This window comes from Hippichthys cyanospilos, chromosome 2, assembly GCF_059441005.1.
Source record: "Hippichthys cyanospilos isolate Australia breed blue-spotted pipefish chromosome 2, RoL_Hcya_1.0, whole genome shotgun sequence".
NCBI classification, from domain to species: domain Eukaryota; kingdom Metazoa; phylum Chordata; class Actinopteri; order Syngnathiformes; family Syngnathidae; genus Hippichthys; species Hippichthys cyanospilos.
In genome coordinates this window covers 3,137,958-3,156,308 of record NC_142370.1, presented here as the reverse complement: position 1 = coordinate 3,156,308, position 18,351 = coordinate 3,137,958, and the positions used below count along the sequence as shown (strand labels likewise).

The window sequence follows — 18,351 nt, the reverse complement described above, 5'->3', positions numbered from 1 at the left end:
TTTGTTCTATTTGTATTTGGTGTGGCTTGTTTGTATGTTTTGTTTGACTGTTTTTATTTTTTTTTTCTTATTATTATTTGTATACGTTTGACTTGTCTGCTGTGGATTGGATATGGCACACTGTTGTGCCACTATGTTTTGTGTATATTTGTTTAAAATTGGAGTTTGTTAAATAAAGTTTGAGTGAGAAAAAAAACGTTTGTGCCACAAAACCAGCCAATCAGAGCTTGTAAAAGCACTTTGATTGACAGCTTGGTATGCAATGAGATTGCTTGTTCGCTATCCATTGACGCACTCTCGTTTGCCCTTGTGTTGACCTGGAAAGGGCAAACGAGAGTGCGTCAACACGGACTTGGGCTGGAGAATTACTTTTAATATTATTATTATTACTGTATTGTATCATTTGACAGAAATACCTTGTTAGTTTTTGTACTTTAATAATATAAGCCCACCTCCTCCCGCCCACAACGGGTGAACACAACAAGCAATCTCATTGAACACCAAGCTGTCAATCAATGTGCTTTTACAAGCTCTGATTGGCTGGTTTTGTGGCACAAACGTAACGTGTGAGCAGAACTGAGCGAGGGCAGAGGACGACTCGAGCGAGCGAGAGCTCGATATTGAGCAAACGCGATGTTGAGCGAGGGAGGGAGGAGTATCGCGAACGAAAGCGAGATGTTGAGCGCGAGAATGCTATTGCGAGCGAGCAAAAATGAATTTTGAGCGAGAAACTTCTTTTCAATAACTTTTTTTCTGCACTCAAAATCTGTTTTCGCTCGCTCAGTTTTATTTTCAACGCATTTTATTTTTTTCCGCGCGCTCGTAATTGTGGCACAAATATAACGCCATAGCATTTCCCCTGATTTTTGCCTTTCAACGGCAACTCACGAATGGGGCGCAATAGATTTTTTGTGTTTGTGTTAAGACGCGGATACATGTGACGTCAGAAGCAGAAGTTCTTCTGATTGGACAGAATTTGCGACACTACTACTGCTAAGCAACTTGTATGAAACTTGCGGTTTCATAGCGACGCGACTTTATTTTTTAAATAAACAACAACGACGACGAGGGGGAGTCTATACGGATTTAAATTCGCCGGTTACATGTCGACAAGGCCTTAGGCATTGATCGCAGAAGTATGAACATGCCATTGTCTTTCAATTTACTATTACGCGAAGAACGAACTCTTTTACATATGAAAATCTGCTTTTCAAAGTGTCTTGCCTCGCGGCGGTAACCATGGCGACCATAGACAACAGAAAAAGCCCATTGAAAGGGGTTAACACGAAAGACACGACGGTATGTTTTAATTCATGTTCGTGTTTATGTTTCAATATAATATTGTATGAATGTATTGCTAATCAGTGTTGGGCTCGTTATTTCAAAAACTGTAATACATTATAATTATAATACTACTATATTTGAAATGTAAGGCTATTGCATAACTTTTGCATTACTCTCACAAACATACCTGGAAATATGGATTCGGCATTCTGAATATAGCTCATTACGTTCATTACACATCCATACAAAATTAATCAAAAATTCCCCAAACAAATATTGTTGCTCCCTTGGACCTGTAAATTATGCCTAGATCGCTGGAAACGTAAACTAAAAACGGTACAAATAAAACGACAAAGTTCTCTGCATATCAACAATACACCAGCGCCATCTCAAGGCAACAAAATGATCAGCTTGTTGAATCCACTGTTGAAGTGGAATCAGTAGCAAGAGAGCCCAATCCTTTGCGTGTTTTCTTTTCGCTAACCTCACTTTACTATGGCACTGCTCTTAATCGTTTGTCAAATTACTAGTCCTATTAGGCGAAGCGGACAGCTCAATCCTTTGCGTGTTTTCTTTTCGCTAACCTCACTTTACTATGGCACTGCTCTTAATCGTTTGTCAAATTACTAGTCCTATTAGGCGAAGCGGACAGCTCTTCAGGTGTAACGCACAAAGTGCACCTAACGATTATATTCTTCCTGTCTTTATCTCCGACTAACTGAAAGTAATGGGTGCATGTCCATCTCATGTATGCCTACGTATTGTTCATATATCAATTCAACCTACCATCTGATGTTGACGCACTCATCTTTGCTGTAGTAGATCAGCAGTTAAAACATTTGTCCCAGGCTTTTCTCCTCCGATCGCGGTCTCTCGTTTTTGGCGAATTTTGGAGGGGAAAAATACACCACTTTCAGGTAAACAAAAAAAAAAGAAAGAAAAAAATTGCGTTACTCTCATTTTGAACAAGTATATTTTTGTGTGTGTGTGTGTGCAATATGAGGTGCAAAAACTAATGTGACCGTACAAGAAACTGCGTATTCAAAGAAATGGGCACCATAATACTCACTTTTGAATGACCCTGTTGTTTAATATATATCTATTTATTATTACGTATTGAATTAACTGAGGGGTGGCTCCGTGGGGCAGTCCGCCTCACAATTCAGGGACCCGAGTTCAAATACACCTTGCTCTGGCATTCCTACTGTATGTGGAGTTTGCATGTGTGGGTTCTCTCCAGGCACTCCAGCTTCCGCCCACAATCTAAAAACATGCACGGCAAGTGTATTGGACATACTAAATTGTCCTTATCTATCATCAGTTGAGTGAATGGTTGTTTGTCTCTGTTTGTCCCTGTGATTGGCTGAAAACCAGTTCAGGGTCCCCCTCCTACTGCCCGAAGCCAGCTGGGATAGGCACCAGCTCTAAGTGGCTCTAGAAGGTGTCAAACAGATCCGGCCCTCCACATCATTTTATGTGGCCTGCAAAATGCTGATTTGACTTTAAATTTCTCACTAAAATGCCAAACTTGCAAGTTGTCTTCAACTCTTAAAAATTTGGGGAAAAAAAGTTCCTCTCCCCAATCTTTGTTTAACAGTTTTTACCAGCCTGTGATTTCAAAACTAGCTAAGTGTGTGATGAACACACTTAAAATTTCAATGCAAGCAACTACGCCGCCGTTTGACACCCCATTTCTAGAAAATGGATGGATGAAATTACTCGTATGTTACAGCTACGGCCTACCTATGTGGCGTTTGCATGTTCTCCCTGTGCCTGCGTGGGTTTCCTCAAGGGATTCCGTTTACCTTCCACATTCCAGAAACATGGATGGCAGATAAATAGGACATTGTAAATTGTCCTTAGGTGTATTTGTGAGAGTGAATGTTCGTTCCTCTTTGTGTGTCCACTGATAGTTTAGCAACCAATTTACTGTGTACCCTGCCTAATGGCCAAAGACAGCTGGGTTAGGGTCCAGCATGCCCACAACCCGAGTCAGCAGTCATGATAATGGATAAATGACTTAACTGATATTTTCGTTGACTTTGACATGTTAAAAGATCAAAAAAATATTAGTAGCAGACACTAATGCAGATAAATGCATCAGAATGTTTGACCTGGCTCCCGCAAAAGGCAGAACAGGTCAAGTGATGGAGATGCTGGTGGAGTCAAACAAGCAGGAAAAAGCAGGAAATGAAGACGAGCAGGCGGAAGAAGCTGTACAGGTCTCGGCTGCGAGTGATTTCCAGTAAGTGACGTCTCTTTGTGTCTTGACACACGCAAACATGCATCCACACCTACATGCACACCCACCCACACACACACACACACACTCACACACACACACACACACACACATACACATACACACATACAGACATGTGCACACTCACTAATCTTCAGTACTTCTGAAACGTATTCACAGCATTGCACGTTTTCTCTTTGACCCCTGGATGTCCAGCTATTTTTCATTGGCCTGGCCATATTATCACCCAACGTGGGCTGACTTTGAAAATGTCATAACATCAAATATAAATATATACAGTATTTACTTTCAACCCCTCAAAATGTTCAGAGCCAATAGTAAAAATGTGATGATAGCAAAACTATGCTGTATATTTATACACTGTATTATGAAATTGAAATAGGAATATTTATTGTTTCATAATTCCGAGTATTATGACTTTTGATGTCTTTTGCATCATGGGAGTCCAGGCTAAGCCAATCATGGAAGTCATTGAAAGGGTTTCAAATGTCGTAAGTTGGCCGCTAGCACTACCCAGTGGTTTTGGGGTGGCAACGCATCAATTTCCATTGCACCTCGTTTCTGAGTTGCCATTGAAAGGAATAATGCAAAAATTGGGGGTAATGCATGATAAAACATCGAGTTTTTAATATGTCTAATGTTGACAATATTTCCAAATTTGATGGCAGTAAATGAGCCAGACATGGGTTAAGTTTAACACCTTAAGGTGTACCTCTCGACCTCCCATTTGCAAGCATTTAGAAGGGGTGGCAGCATGGCGTATTGAAAGTCGTCATGTTTTGACAGTCCATGCAATATTTTATCCGCCTAGGGTTTTTTTGTATGCTCTTCCTTTGATATTATATCAAAAACATCAAAAAGCCAGAGTTGGGTCAAAATATCCCACAGGGGTTAATGTTAGGCCTCTCCTCAAGAATGTAAGACTTACTATTATAATCCTTTTGCCTTTATTAATGATATACTGTTTTGCGATGCTTACATCACAGAATCAAGTTTTCAGCCACATTACAACATTAAAAAGTGCACATTATAACTCTAACATATCCAGAGAGAATAATTCCACTCTCATAGTTGGTGTAGGCCGGCTCGGTGGAAGAGTGGTTAGCACGTCCGCCTCACAGTTCAGGGTCCCGAGTTCAATTCCAGCTGGCACTGGCCTTTCTGTGTGTGTCTCCCTTATGGAGTAAGGTTGCTGTCAAAAAGACATAGGCGTGTTTCACCATTCGTATGAATATGACTCTTGTGAGACACAACTTTGCATCTTTGCATGCATCTTGTATCTCTCCTTTGAATTCACGAATCTCTCCTTTGGATTCGTAGATCTGATCTTTTGCATTCGTGGATCCGAGCCTTTTGATTTGACTTGAATAAGCAAATTGAGATGGCGTCACACCAATTGTACAGTCTCTTTTGGGACTTTTTGATGATCTGTCGGGTGTTGTGGGACCAGGTCAGATCCTCTCCGATGTAGGTGCGGAGGAATTAGAAGGTTTTCAACCTCTCCACCTCTGTCCCATTTATGAATAGTGTTGTTTTGTGCAGCTCCATCTGCTGCCTTGTCTGTGTTGAGGTGGCAATTGTTGCTGCGACACCAGGCCACAAGGTCTGCCACCTCTGTCCTGTGTGCTATCTTGACCCCACCAGTGAACATCCTCTCACAGCACTTCATTGCGATTGGAGTTAGCGCTATGGGGCAATAGTCATTTGGGTCACAGTGCTTTCACATGCCTTATGGTAGTGGACTTCAAGCAGGTGGGGACAGAGGCTTGTGCAAGGAACAGGTTGAAGATGTCTCCAAACAAGGCAGCTATCTCGGATGAGCAAACCCTGAGTGTATGGCTGGGAATTTTATCTGGACCGTCTGCTTTCTGCAGGTTTGTTCTGCTTGGAACCATGCGCACATCTGCTGATGTTTCTCTGGATCATCAAAGTGGGCATAGAATCATATTAACCCATTTTGCATGAGCTCCTGTTTAGAATACTATTTTTATTCTACTCCTGTTAGAATACTACAGCCTGTGGGTGGCTGATTTGTCTACACATCTCTCTTCCTTTCTTTCTTTATTTTTCTCTTGTAAACTTTCAGTTCTGTTAGGTAGACATACTGTGTATTGTGGAGTTTTACTATACGAATAATTACCGTATTTTCAGCACTATAAGGCACACCGGATTATAAGGCGCACCCTCAATTAATGACATATTTTAACATATTTTAAAAGTGATTTTTCAATCACAATATAGTCATACTCAAAGTAATAACAACAATAACTCAAATTATAACTATACACGCTCAATAGCATAATAACTCAATGTCAGTATGAGCAACCTTGTTCAACTGTAAACACACAAATGAAACAGGTAAAGCTTACTTTATCAGTTCATTCCCTATCTACGAATCCCAATCGCAATATTGATCCATATATAAGGCACACCTTATTATAAGGCGCACCATCAGCTTTATAAAAACAATAAGGCTTTTATGTGCGTCTTATAGTGCGAAAAATGTGTTGTTTTCCGTGTTGTTTTTCTACGAATTTCTAATAGATGAACCTGACATTTACCTTTGTATATGATTGGGTGCCGAATGGGTGGGAACCTGGGGGCAGAGATATGTTGCATGTGATGTTTTGCTGTGGTGGTTAATGTTTTGTAAGTTGGACTGCCGCTAAAATTCATTAAATCCATAATCAATTTGAAATTTAAAAAAGAGCTGCTGCACCTTAACTGAAATTACTCTATCATCTCTAAATTTCACACATTCGATGATAATCCATTGTACTCCCATCTACTGTCTAAAGGAAATAAAAGTTTGTCTTTTATGTTTTTCTTCAAGTATGTTCATGAGATCTTCCTCACATTTATCCAGAAGAGGATTTAGGACTTTGTTATTTTTTTGTGCGGATTGAAAAATATAATATCCCAAAAGTTCCCCCTACGAAGTCGAATGAACCAGCTCCCTTTTTAAATTCCACCAATATTTACATATTTATGAAAGGTTGTAGGCATATCTAAGAGCCCAAGACCTGCACAATGTCACTGCAGCCTTATTCTACTCCCACTAGGAAGTTGTAAGTCTTTTTTTCTAAGTAGTTTTAATTTTGAACGATGTTGTTAAAAAAAAAAATCTAATTCCATGCCATTATCCCTTCTTACCAATATCCCAAAGTGGCTTGGGCTGCAAAGGACCCTTTATAACTATTCGCAGTTCTAGTTTTTATTCAACTTAAACTCAAACAAATGTGTTGTATGTAGGATTCTGAAGATAGAAAAGACTATTCTGTTTTGAAATTAGGTCATTAGGTTGTGGAATGAGTGAAACACTGTGGCTACTGAGTATGCCTCAGTTAAGATTTTAATTGTGTTCATCTAAGGTCCAGTCCAGTTTTTCCTGAGTCATACAGGCAAAATTCTGTTGAGGAAATCCGGCTCCTGGCCATCGCTGACAACTTCCAGCGTCAGTACGGTCTCTTGTGTCCTGAGCGAAAATCCCTGCTGCTTTGCCCCATCAATGAATGTGGCATTCAGGTAACCATGGTGACAAGTATCGGACACAGCTAATTATGCGGTGTACAATTCTAGCTCTGTCTGACCCCATTAAATGTATTTGTTTAGAAGTTTGTGTCAACCACTCTGCGTCCTACCATGACAAGCCATCCTGAGCTCCTCAATTGGGAAGGGTGTGCTTCGTTTGTCGCCGACTTCTTGTCTCTGACTCCTTTGGAGCCATCTGGAGAGCTTGTGAGTTACACTGAACTAAAAACAGCATGGTTTTGTTTTAATAGATGCACAATTCTACAATGATGTACAAACTTGATTAATTTTGAGACTGAAATCATACTAAAATTAGTTTATCCTGAATTGTGAGAGAGAATGGCTTTTCCCTTCAGGGGTCGCCACAGCGAATCAACTGCCTCATTCTGAGCCAGTCTCCTGCATCCTCTTCCCTACTCCAACTTAGTTCATGTCCTTTTTCACTACATGTATAAACCTCCTGTTTGGTCTTCTTCTAGACCTCCTGCCTGCCTGGCAATTCAAAATTCAGCATCGTTTGACCTAGATATTGATGATCTAGTCTCTAGGCATGTCCGAACCATCTCACTCTGGCCTCTCCGACTACACCTCCTTAAACTCTAATGTGCTGATATATGGAGATATATGAGGTATATGAGAGATGGAGGTAGCAAAAAAGGAAGATGTTGAGGTTTTTCTTCAAGCATTGACAAGATTAGAAATAAAATTATCAACACAGCCAAGAGACCAAGAGAATGACAGAGAGAAGGCTATTGGATGTCTTGAAGGAAGAAATGGGGGCAGTTAATGCACTAGAACCCATGCTAACAGGTCACTGGTATAGTGTTGTGACAGATCACTGGCGTGCCATGCCAGGGCCAGTCTAGTCCACGTCTTGACATCTTTCCTGGGCTCGACCACAAGAACTTGACCCCCATCAACTTAGTGGAAGCCTTCACACAAAAAGACGAAGAGCGCGAGAATGGTGTCAATAAAAACACAGTACCTCTAGCCAGCAGGCAACATGAGACGTAGTTGGCTGGTGTACACCTCACAGAGGAGAGTGGCGTTGGCGTCATGAAACATGATGCCCTTCAGGTGCATTCTGGTGGCAGCTGTTTGAATGTCAGGAGTCAGCGACGTGGTTGGCAGATTTGGTGGTGTGATCAATCCCCATGTTGAACGGCTCCCGTTGCCTAGCAGGAAAAGCAGTTATCAACGTTGTTGCCCCTGTCAGTCCAAAGTTGGATGTCCTTTACAAACTCCAAATGACGTTAATCTGACGTTGCTGCTGAGCAGACCACGACTGCAGCCATGACCATGATAAATGTTATTGGCATGTGGTCCAGAATGGTAGTGAACTGGCTGCCTTCTACAAAGCGCTGGAGTCCCCAAGAAGACTTCAGCCAGATAAGGGATAAGTAATCAACAATTTGCAGCCCTGGCCAGTACCTTCAGAGTTTTTAGCATGAAGCTGTCCATGAATGGTGCTTCAATTGGCTGGATTAGCAATCACATTTTTGAGACGAGATGCCAAATTTTCTATGATGACAACCATTTAACTGGAGGACTCAAAAACCACATCAAAATTGTGATTGAGCACGCTCATCGCCAGGGTCGTTGTGTTGATTGCTTGTCTTGACAGCTCTGAAGAAGACTGGCAACTTGTTCTCCAATCCAGATGCAACCCGTCAGGAGAGTTTTGGGATAAATCAGGGACCCACCAACCCCAATAAGGATGATGCCGGTTGTCATTATTTCAATAATGTAGATGTCCTCTCCATTCTCTACGAGCAAGATCGATAGGCACACGCTCTTCCATGTCCCAGAGGGGCAGGAAGGCTCTCCCCTGAGGCTACCCCAGTTTGCTCTTCTTATCGAAAAAATCCTGTTAATTATGCCCAGAGCCCAGCTGACCAATTCCATGGTTATGAAGGGAAAGTGCTGCAATCTAAAATAATAGTTTCTGATTGGTTGGTTGGGCTTTGGGATGTGTTGTTTTAGGTTGGTGTGCTCTTTTCTCACTACCATTAGTTTGACCGCCATTACACGACTCAACAGTTGCTTTCATTAATGGACTTCAATTTTAGCACAACATATTTTCCTTTTGCTCCTGCTATACGCCAACTAATTTAACTCCACCTTTATGACCTGTCTGGTATATCCAGTACCTAAACAATTTGAACCATACTTTGGCTCTTCAGACGAATTTTGAGGGTGACGATGCCACCTGTTCTCACTAAATCGACAGAAAAGAAGCTACTGCAGTTAGCAAGGCAGCGCAAGTAGTCATATTAGTGGACCATCGGACAACACTCCTGGAGGACTTAAAATCATCATTTGTCGAACTTAGCGAGAAACTAGATGGGCTCTAACAAACTGTTAGTGGTCATGGCAATACAGTAAGTGTCTTCTTTACAAGAAAATGAGGACACCTTCCATCAGCGGTTGGAATGTGTTGAGGCAACCTGTGACGCCCTCCAGCTTGACAAGTCTCCAGTCTCGACCTTGAAGGAAGGAACCCCTGGTACAACTTTCATCTTGTGGGCCTCCCTCGAAGGTTCCCATCCAATGAAGTTTTTTCTCAACTTTTGAGGAATTTTTACCATCTGCTCCAGAATTGGTAACCTGACTCCCAAGCCAGCAAATTGGGGAAGGCCAAGGCCCTTTGTTTTCATAGGTATCACAGTGTTCCATTTAGCCAGTGTCCCTGCGTCCGCGATGCATAATTTTTGCCATGGGACGCACATTTTCAAATCAACGTGCGTCCTCTGGTCCGTGTTAGTGCGAGTCGCTAACTATGATCGCAGTACATGTGGTGCATTCAAAAGGCATCAGACATTTCAAACTGTGACAGAAAAAAGTCCCTTAATGACTTCAACATAAGTATTACAGGCTTCTTATCCTACGTATCCTATCTTTTGTAAAATACTTAGGTTGTGTGCGAGTGATAAGAATTTTTGTCACCTATGTTTTTTTTTAAATGAATCGATTTTAAATTAATCGGTGGATGACACTCATGGCCAGCGCTCCCCTTAATAATAATGGGTAGATGACACTCAAGGCCAGCGCTCCCCATAATAAGATTCCAATTGCGCACTGTTGTTATGTAATTAGATACATACACACGTATATTTTTGCGATAAACACATTTTCACTGTTTTTCTTCATGGTTTATCGAAGGGAAAGGCTGTTTATATGTTTCAGATGCTACTAAACAAAATATATTTGTGTCAAAGTCAATGTTGTGCAGAAAACACACCTTTTCATAACAAAGCTCATTTTCTTGTTATAATACAAAATATATGTACAAAATTGGTTGGTGTCAACTCAAATGACCTATTTTCAAACAGTGATTACTAAATAATGGAATAAGATAGAAGCTTACTTTTTCCAGGTAATGAACGGAATGCAATCTTTCATTTGGTACTATGGTAATGTCTACATCGTCATACGATACAATATTCTGTCGGCCTTGAAAGATGGGTCAAAATGCTCGAAATCGGCTGGCACACTAGGGGTTGCCTTTTCAGATAACACAGGGCACTGAAAGGGTTAAATGGTCCATATTGTAACTAACGTTTGCAATATCTAATTAAAAAAAAAACCCTAGGCTTCCATCTTTCATAGGAGTGGTTAGTATGCCAGTCCCCCCCCCCATCCCCCCCACCAAAAAAAAAACCAACAAAAACTGTAAAATGTCATTTTTTAACGGGCACTTCGTCAGCACTGATGGACTGTCCGTCAGTCCGTCGCCGACGGAAACCCATTTCGCAGAAAGAATGACAGGAATGGGGCGGCATGGCTCGGTGGTAGAGTGGTCGTCTCCCAGCTGAGAGGCTGTGGGTTTGATCCCCCGACCATGAAGACCATGTCGAAGTGTCCTTGAGCAAGACAATGAAACTTCAGTTGCTCCTGATGCCGCGTCATCAGTAGGTAAATGACTAGTTAGTGTAAAGTGTTTTGAGTACCCAAGGTAGAAAAGCGCTATATAAGTGAAAGTCCATTTACCATTACCAGGAATGCTAAAAAAAAAAAAAAAAAAAGTCGGAATTACAATTTTCATCTGTTGTTGTAATCCTCAGGATAAATATTATGTCATATGTCTGTTAGCCCACCACGCACCTTTTTGCTCATTGAAATTTAGTTTAAGTGGATGTTTATGTGCTATATTGCTGCATCTTTAAAGTTCAAACTGCAATCAGCCTGCAGTCAATGTGACGGTAGTTGCTTTCTGTCTTGGTCCTGATTTCATTTCTTGCAGATGAGAACAATCTGGGATGCGTTTCAAGTAATTAATGAATGCAGACCAAATTTGCATCTTTTCTCTGATTGACTCTTGCCTTGGGAATGCAAGATAGAAGTTTGTTAATTCCCTAATTAAAGATGTATTGAGTAAATACAACCTCAGCAGTACTTTGCAGGGAAAAAAAGTCAAATGTTGCCCTCTAGTGGTGGCATAAGGTTTGGCAAAAATACATTGGCGAGTGACGGACCGATGATTATAATTTCGTCTGGCTTGAAAGAAGGCAGGGCTCTGACAAATGTCGGACCAGCAAAAAAAATGAAAATGAAAATGAAAAAAAAATGGAAATACTGAGAACCTTTGCATTGGAAAAAATGTGGATGTTTAAATGGTAAAAGTGTGTCTATGTCCAGCCCAGGTTCCTGTTCTCGGCCACCTCCGTGTTGCATAGTCAGACAGCAACTTGTTTCGAGTACGCTGCTGTACTGTGCAGTTTGCTGTTGGGCGCCAACTACGATGCCTACTGCGTTAGTGGCTACGCGAGCAAAGAGATGTGTGCGCTTGATCAAAGACTGCAAGATTGCCCCCTGCTGGAGGCACAGGAAAAGGTAGGAAAGAAAGCGGTTCACCAAGTATGCATTAGCTCAGTGGATTTTTGTTGGTGCTGTGCAGGCGGCAGCCTCTGACCAATCTGCTGACAGTGACCATGGGAGCAGATTTCAGCGTGAGCCAAAGAGTCGGTTCTTGACAGAACAGGCCAAGAAGAAACAGGAAGAGGCCGAAGCCAAAGAAAAACAACAGGAGGTAACTTGAAGAGACTGCTTAGTGCACTTGGTTTGTGCGATAACAACATTTGACCTGAGCAGGAGATTCCACTGCCACCTGTTGATCCCCTGCGTGGTTTGCGGGTCCACTGCTGGGTCCTGGTGTTGGCTGGGTGCCGCAGCATCCAGGAGAACTTCTTTCTGGACCCACTGACAGGAAGAAGCCACAGCACCACATATGAGCATTTTCTAGGCATCGAGAGTGTGTGGAACAACTTAAACTACTATGTCAACTTGCAGGACTGCAAAGATGGCTGTGCTGTGAGTGCTGAAAATTTTAATGGAAAGTTCTTGGTATTGTGTAACAATAAATAATTGTGAGACACAAGAAAAATACAGTTCAGGAATAATGAATATGCCTTCAAATGTAAACATCCGGGGTGGGCGTCTCAATAAATTTTGCCGCTCCTTATTACCAAACAATAGCCCGGCAGAGTTTGACATTGTAATATTAAACATGCCTCCATCATTACTTTCGCCAGTAAATTTCACCAATCGTCATCGTCCATCTAGACTTGTTGCCAGAGCCCAGTCAAGGTGGACACATGAAATTCATGTGTAGGTGGTATTATTAAGTTACAGACAGCACTTTGTGGTATATATTTCATCTGATTTGTGTAGCAAATGTGTATACAATATCTACAAAATATATACATAGACTGCTTCTTTGAATTATGTCCACATCGCAGCCAAATTAGATGTGGCAAAGTGAAGCTATTTGTGTGGATGCCTGGTTCACTTGCACCTTGGAGGTATATCAATATGCTACATCTCATTGGCTCAATACCAAAACCACTGCATTGCATTATGCCATTCTAAATAGTATTTGACAATTTTATGGCAAAAACAATGGTCCTATCCCCAATGGCAAATGTTGCTGACACAATGATTCAATGTATTTGCAACATATTCTTAATGAAAAAAAAAAATCCATCCATCCATTTTCTACAGTGCCATATCCTCACTAGGGTTGCTAGACTGCTGTTGCCTATCCCAGCCGTCTTCGGGCAGTAGATGGGGCACACGCTGGACTGGTTGCCAGCCAATCATGTTTTTGGAATGTGGGAAGACACCGGAGTGCCAGGAGAAGACCCATGTGAGCATGGGGAGAACATGCAAACTCCACACAGAAAGGGCGGGGTGAGCTGGAATTGAAATCTGAATTTTGAGGCAGAAGGCCCAGATTCCAAAAACATGTGTGGTAGGTACATTGGACACTCTAAATTGCTCTTCAGTGTGATTGTGAATTAGATGGATGGATGTTATATATATTTACATTCATATGAGCAAATGCACCCACTGCACTGTACCAATTGGTTTTATGACAAATGGTCTAAACATAACTCTTTTTTACACATATGCATGATCAAAACATAAAACAGATACTACGTTGGTCCATTGACCATAGCTGGTTGATAGCTGCTAAATGGCTAATGTGGGCTGGCTGCCATTTCCACTCATATTTTCATGTTTTTCACATCACTTTAGCGCTTCGTGTGTGCGTGTGTTTGCGTGTGTGTGTGTGTGTGTGGGTGTATGTGTGTGTGAAGGATCTGGTATATGATCTGCATGACATCAAATTGTGGGAGCCTGTCTTGTTTGGCGTCACCAGTAAAAGACAACTAAGCATCAACCTCCTGAAGAGGAAAGAGATGAAAATGATGGGCATGACATGGGTAAGTATGTATGTGCGCACACATGCGTTTGCATGGGTGTGTTGATAAAACAGACAGATTTGGAACTTGACAATCCACTGCAGCAAAATAACAGATTAACAATTCAAAAGAAAGACATTGGTGAAGGTTTTTGTGTGAAGGAGGAAGAAGAGGAAGAGGAGGCCCGTGTCTTTGAGATGCCAAGATCCTGGGTCACTTCCATCAACATTTCCAAAGAAGGTAGTCAATGTCTGATCCCACTGCTATCCCTCAAACATTGCACTGTGTTCAGCAATATTGGTATATGCAGCTACGGTTGAATAAGGGACCACAATAACATGAGGCATCTTAAATTACATTGAAGGTTATTTCAGGCATCAATCAGCACACCCAACATTATTTTGGACGTTTACCCATGACGTCCACGTCATGCACATCAAATTACAATCTAGTCAGTATTCCTTCGTTTGGACTCTATTCATCCCTCACTGATATTATTATTGACCCTATCAGCTCATCACTTGTTTGGACTATTTTAACTATTTCAACCATTATGTCCTTAACTCCTGTTTATACTAATCCTTTTAAAAGCCTTGTCACCTTCCGAATCGTCTTCACACTTAACGTCATGATCTAACGATCGCTGCACAAATGGCGCTCCCATTCAGTGCATCCCCGATCTTGCCAATTATACACAATTCTAGAAGCTCCTATAAAGGTTTTCCGGGAACCTTTGTCCGGTTCTTTTATCGAGAAATAAACTAGAATTGGCACAGCAAAAACAAGTAAAGGGACCCTTATGGTCATCCCAACTAATGCCCCCTATAAATACCTATCTGCAGGGGTATTTTCAAACATCAGCGATCATTTGCTTCAATGACTGTGTCAGAAACACTAAACACATCAAATGACCATTCTAAATTCTGGAAAACAAAGGGCTACAAAATAAGCAATTAGCTGCTCTTCCACAAAGGTTAAACCAAATTAATGCATTAAATTTGTGTTGAATATGAAATGTCTAATCTCTTCAATTACCATTTCAAAAACGCCAGCCATATCTTTGACAATTCTTAGGCCATTAATAGTGATACTGCTTCTTCCGATTCTGCAGTTTAAGAAACACCAATTCGTATGAAACACTTGACATTTATCTTGTCCCTCTCTCAACATCTGATGTTTTGTACTCACTAAAGGCTCTAAATCAGGTATGTAAAACATACAATTCCAGCCCATGGCGATGTTTAATCCAGGCTCCAAAAAATTTCATGAAACATTAAAATAATAATAACAATAATAATAATTGCAAATGGATCAAACACATTTGTCCGTTGTCTATAATACTGAAATGCCCTTGCATGTTTTAAAGGAATTACCTCGTTGTTGTTCTGTTTGATCGTTTATTTCATTGAAAGAAACTGAAAAAACAGTTAACAAAATGTGGTCTTGGCTGCCTGCCGCAATTTACGTTCATGTTCAATAATAACAATGACAATGACTCATCCTCCGCAGGCTTCGTCATGCCTGACAACAATGACCATTACAATACACAAAAACATTACTTTTATAGGCAATATCAAGAGCAGCACTGCAACTTAAAAGCGGAAGTGACCAGTTGCCATGCTGGTGCCAAATAGAATGATGATCACTTCAATGACAAAGTGGAAATTTAACATTAGCATCAGCATCGCGCGTCATCGTGCTAATGCTCAGCGCAGGTAAAATCCTTCAACCTACTTGAAGAGATTCACAATAAGTGTGGGTCACCATTTGGGCCATTAACAGACATGCAGCTTTGTTCTCTTCACAACCAGTCAGTCATAACCAATCATCATAACCATAACCAATCAATCTTATCTTTCTTTTTAAATGTACTTTTTTTTCAGCACAGTAGTTATAGCACATAGTGCCAATGACATCATGACTGTCACAGTGGGTGCCTTTTCCTTCCCATGGATAGTGTTTCATTGAATTAATTTATTTATTTTTAGTTCATCTTATGTGTGTACGACTACATATGCATTATCTGAAAAAAAAGATCATAGAACATTTCCATTCAATCCATGCAACTTTAGGAAAAATGGTATAACCCATGTTATGAGGTGGTCAAAAAAAGCCCCGGAATGGATGCGACCTGCCCAGATTCCTAACGGCTCTGAATGTTGTCTTGGTTGACACACCTCTAAAACATTGCGTGGACATTGGGGCCAGTGCCCCTGGATTGGCAGACTGGTGCTGGGGTCCCCCTTTCTAAAAGGAGGACCAGAGTGTGTTCCAACTATAGAGGGATCACACTCCTCAGCCTCTCCAGTAGTCTATTCAGGGGTGCTGGACAGGATGTCCCGTCAGGATGTCGAACCTTGAATTCAGGAGAAGCATTTTGGTTTTCATCCCGACCGTGGACTAGCTCTTCTCTCCCTCCGCAGGATCCTTGAGGGTGCATTGGCGTTCGCCAATGGGTCTGCATTGTGTTTTGTGGACTTTGAAAATGTGTCCCTCGCCAACGCTGCCCTTGTCACTAATTGTTACTTTCCATTGCCTTTATGGACACTATCTCTAGGCACAGCCAAAGTGTTGAAGGGGTCAGGTTATGGCAATGCTTCTCAATAATATTTTGCCAACCCCCCCCAAGGAAAGAGAAAACTTTTTTTTGCTCCCCCCCACCACTGATTTTAAATAACATTATTATCTATACAAATTGTGCAGGTATACTGTATACCTAAAAATGTATCCTAACATGAACAAAAGAAAAACGCAAAAAAAAAAAAATCAACTTTCAACAAGTTTTATTTTTTACAGTGTTTATACGGGTCTAAAACAGAAAAAAATAACCCAGTGTGTCAGTGTTAAACTTAAACTTAAAGAAAAAAAAAGCTGAAAATGATGATTTTATTGCAATGCCACTTCACATGACAATAACAAAGCCTTTTTTGGGGGTCATCCATGCCCCCCTCCCAGGGGGGCCTGGCCCTCTATTTGAGAAGCACGTATTTGCAGATACTTGAGAAGCAAGTATTTGTGAATGATTTGGTCCTATTGGCTTCTTCAGGCCATGACTGCCAACTTTAACTGGAGCGGTTTGCAGCAGTGTGAAGCGGCTCGGAAGAAGATCCTCCAATTATGAGACCATGTCCCTCAGTGGAATGCCTTCTCTGGTCGGGGATGAGTTCCTGCCCCAAGTAGAGGAGTTCAAGTTTCTTAGGGTTCTTTTGACGACTGAGGGTAGGATGGAACGGCAGATCAGCAGGTGGATCGGTGGAGCTTCTGCTATAATGCAGACTCTGTACCGCCTGTCTGTTGGATAAAGAAAGAGCTGAGCCGAAGCTCTCTATTTACCGGTTGATCTATGTTCCTTCCCTCACCTATTGTCATGAACTGTGGGTTGTGATCACAAGAACGTGATCCCAGATACAAGTGGTCAAAATAAGTTTCCTCCACAAGGTGTCTGAGCTCACCCTTAGAGATGAGGTGGTTCAGACAGCTGGATTGAATACCTCTCGGATGTCCCCCTGGTGAGGTGTTCCGGGCATATCTCACTGGGATGGAATGTCAGTGACATGATACATGAATTATATTATAATATCATGTTGTGTTCAGACTTGGAGTCTCGTTGGCCAGGAGGCAGGAAGTTGACTCGCTACAAGAAAGCCGAACTGTTAAGGTTTGCGCCCTCCATGCGACTAGACGGTCTGGTGACCCGACTGACCGTCTACAAGGACCTGGAGTGTGAGTATACACACGGATGTGTGATGATGAGGTTTTTACATAACTGTTAAATCGTGTGTGTGTTTGTGTGAGTGTTGCAGACACAGAGGTGGTGACAGTGAAGGAGTGGTACCAGAACAGAAACGACCATCTGAGGGAGCGAGAAGTCAACAAAGGGACAGGCGTCACTACTGAGCGGTTCACACCAGGACGACACTTTCACCTTTTATGTAAGAGCGTGTATGCAAGAGATATGTTTTTTTTTTTTTTTTGCATTTTAAATATGATATATATAAAGAAATTCATCGCAGAGTGTTGAGCAAAGCATTCTGGGATTCATTGGAAGTGGATGAGATTCAAGTGGGCGTTCCGCAAAGTGACAAGCTCACTCTGATTGGCTTTGAACATGGAAATGCAAAATCGAAGGTTTTAAATTTTCTAATAAAAGGCATTATTTAGTCAACTCAAGTTTAGCACAACCTTTCTTTGTACTTGTAGTGTGGCATGGTAACCAATTGGTGACATGTAACTAATTGTGAATGTTTTTAATGGAACCGTGACACATAAGACCTGCTCAAGCCATTTAATTGTATGTGTAATTGTCTGGCTGTCAGGAAGAAGCCATAGAGGTCAAATAAGATATCTAACATGATTACATTTACATTACATACGTTTCTTTGCTGCATTGTCTGCCTACATTGGCCATAAAATAATGGCACTTTACATTGTCAACAGAAGAATCTATCAAGATAAATGAATAACTTGCCTTAGTTAAATTACCCGCTTTGCAGTCTGAATCTTTCGCAATCACGCAATCTTGCTCAGTGAAATTATTGTACAGAAATAAAGTAAAAAAACAATGTTAAA

At 41.3% G+C, this 18,351-nt stretch overlaps 1 protein-coding gene across 5 annotated transcripts in view; it reads left to right on the top strand.

Moving 5' to 3' along the window:
- Nucleotides 1-882: 882 nt before the first annotated feature.
- drc7 (dynein regulatory complex subunit 7) overlaps nucleotides 883-18,351 on the top strand; it is a 46,673-nt gene continuing 29,204 nt past the window's right edge. The window contains exons 1-13 of one of the 5 annotated variants that reach the window (XM_088401844.1): nucleotides 883-1,136; nucleotides 1,217-1,299; nucleotides 2,104-2,201; nucleotides 3,415-3,529; nucleotides 6,919-7,072; nucleotides 7,160-7,285; nucleotides 11,717-11,911; nucleotides 11,976-12,107; nucleotides 12,170-12,388; nucleotides 13,678-13,803; nucleotides 13,944-14,022; nucleotides 17,377-17,505; nucleotides 17,586-17,714. In XM_088401844.1, coding sequence (XP_088257970.1) covers nucleotides 3,432-3,529; nucleotides 6,919-7,072; nucleotides 7,160-7,285; nucleotides 11,717-11,911; nucleotides 11,976-12,107; nucleotides 12,170-12,388; nucleotides 13,678-13,803; nucleotides 13,944-14,022; nucleotides 17,377-17,505; nucleotides 17,586-17,714 — 1,387 coding nt within the window. In that variant the 5' untranslated portion in view covers nucleotides 883-1,136; nucleotides 1,217-1,299; nucleotides 2,104-2,201; nucleotides 3,415-3,431. Of the gene's footprint in view, nucleotides 1,300-1,837; nucleotides 2,202-3,388; nucleotides 3,530-6,918; nucleotides 7,073-7,159; nucleotides 7,286-11,716; nucleotides 11,912-11,975; nucleotides 12,108-12,169; nucleotides 12,389-13,677; nucleotides 13,804-13,943; nucleotides 14,023-17,376; nucleotides 17,506-17,585; nucleotides 17,715-18,351 lie in introns of those variants that run through there. The other 4 variants (XM_088401855.1, XM_088401836.1, XM_088401864.1 and 1 more) reach the window with 4 other exon arrangements.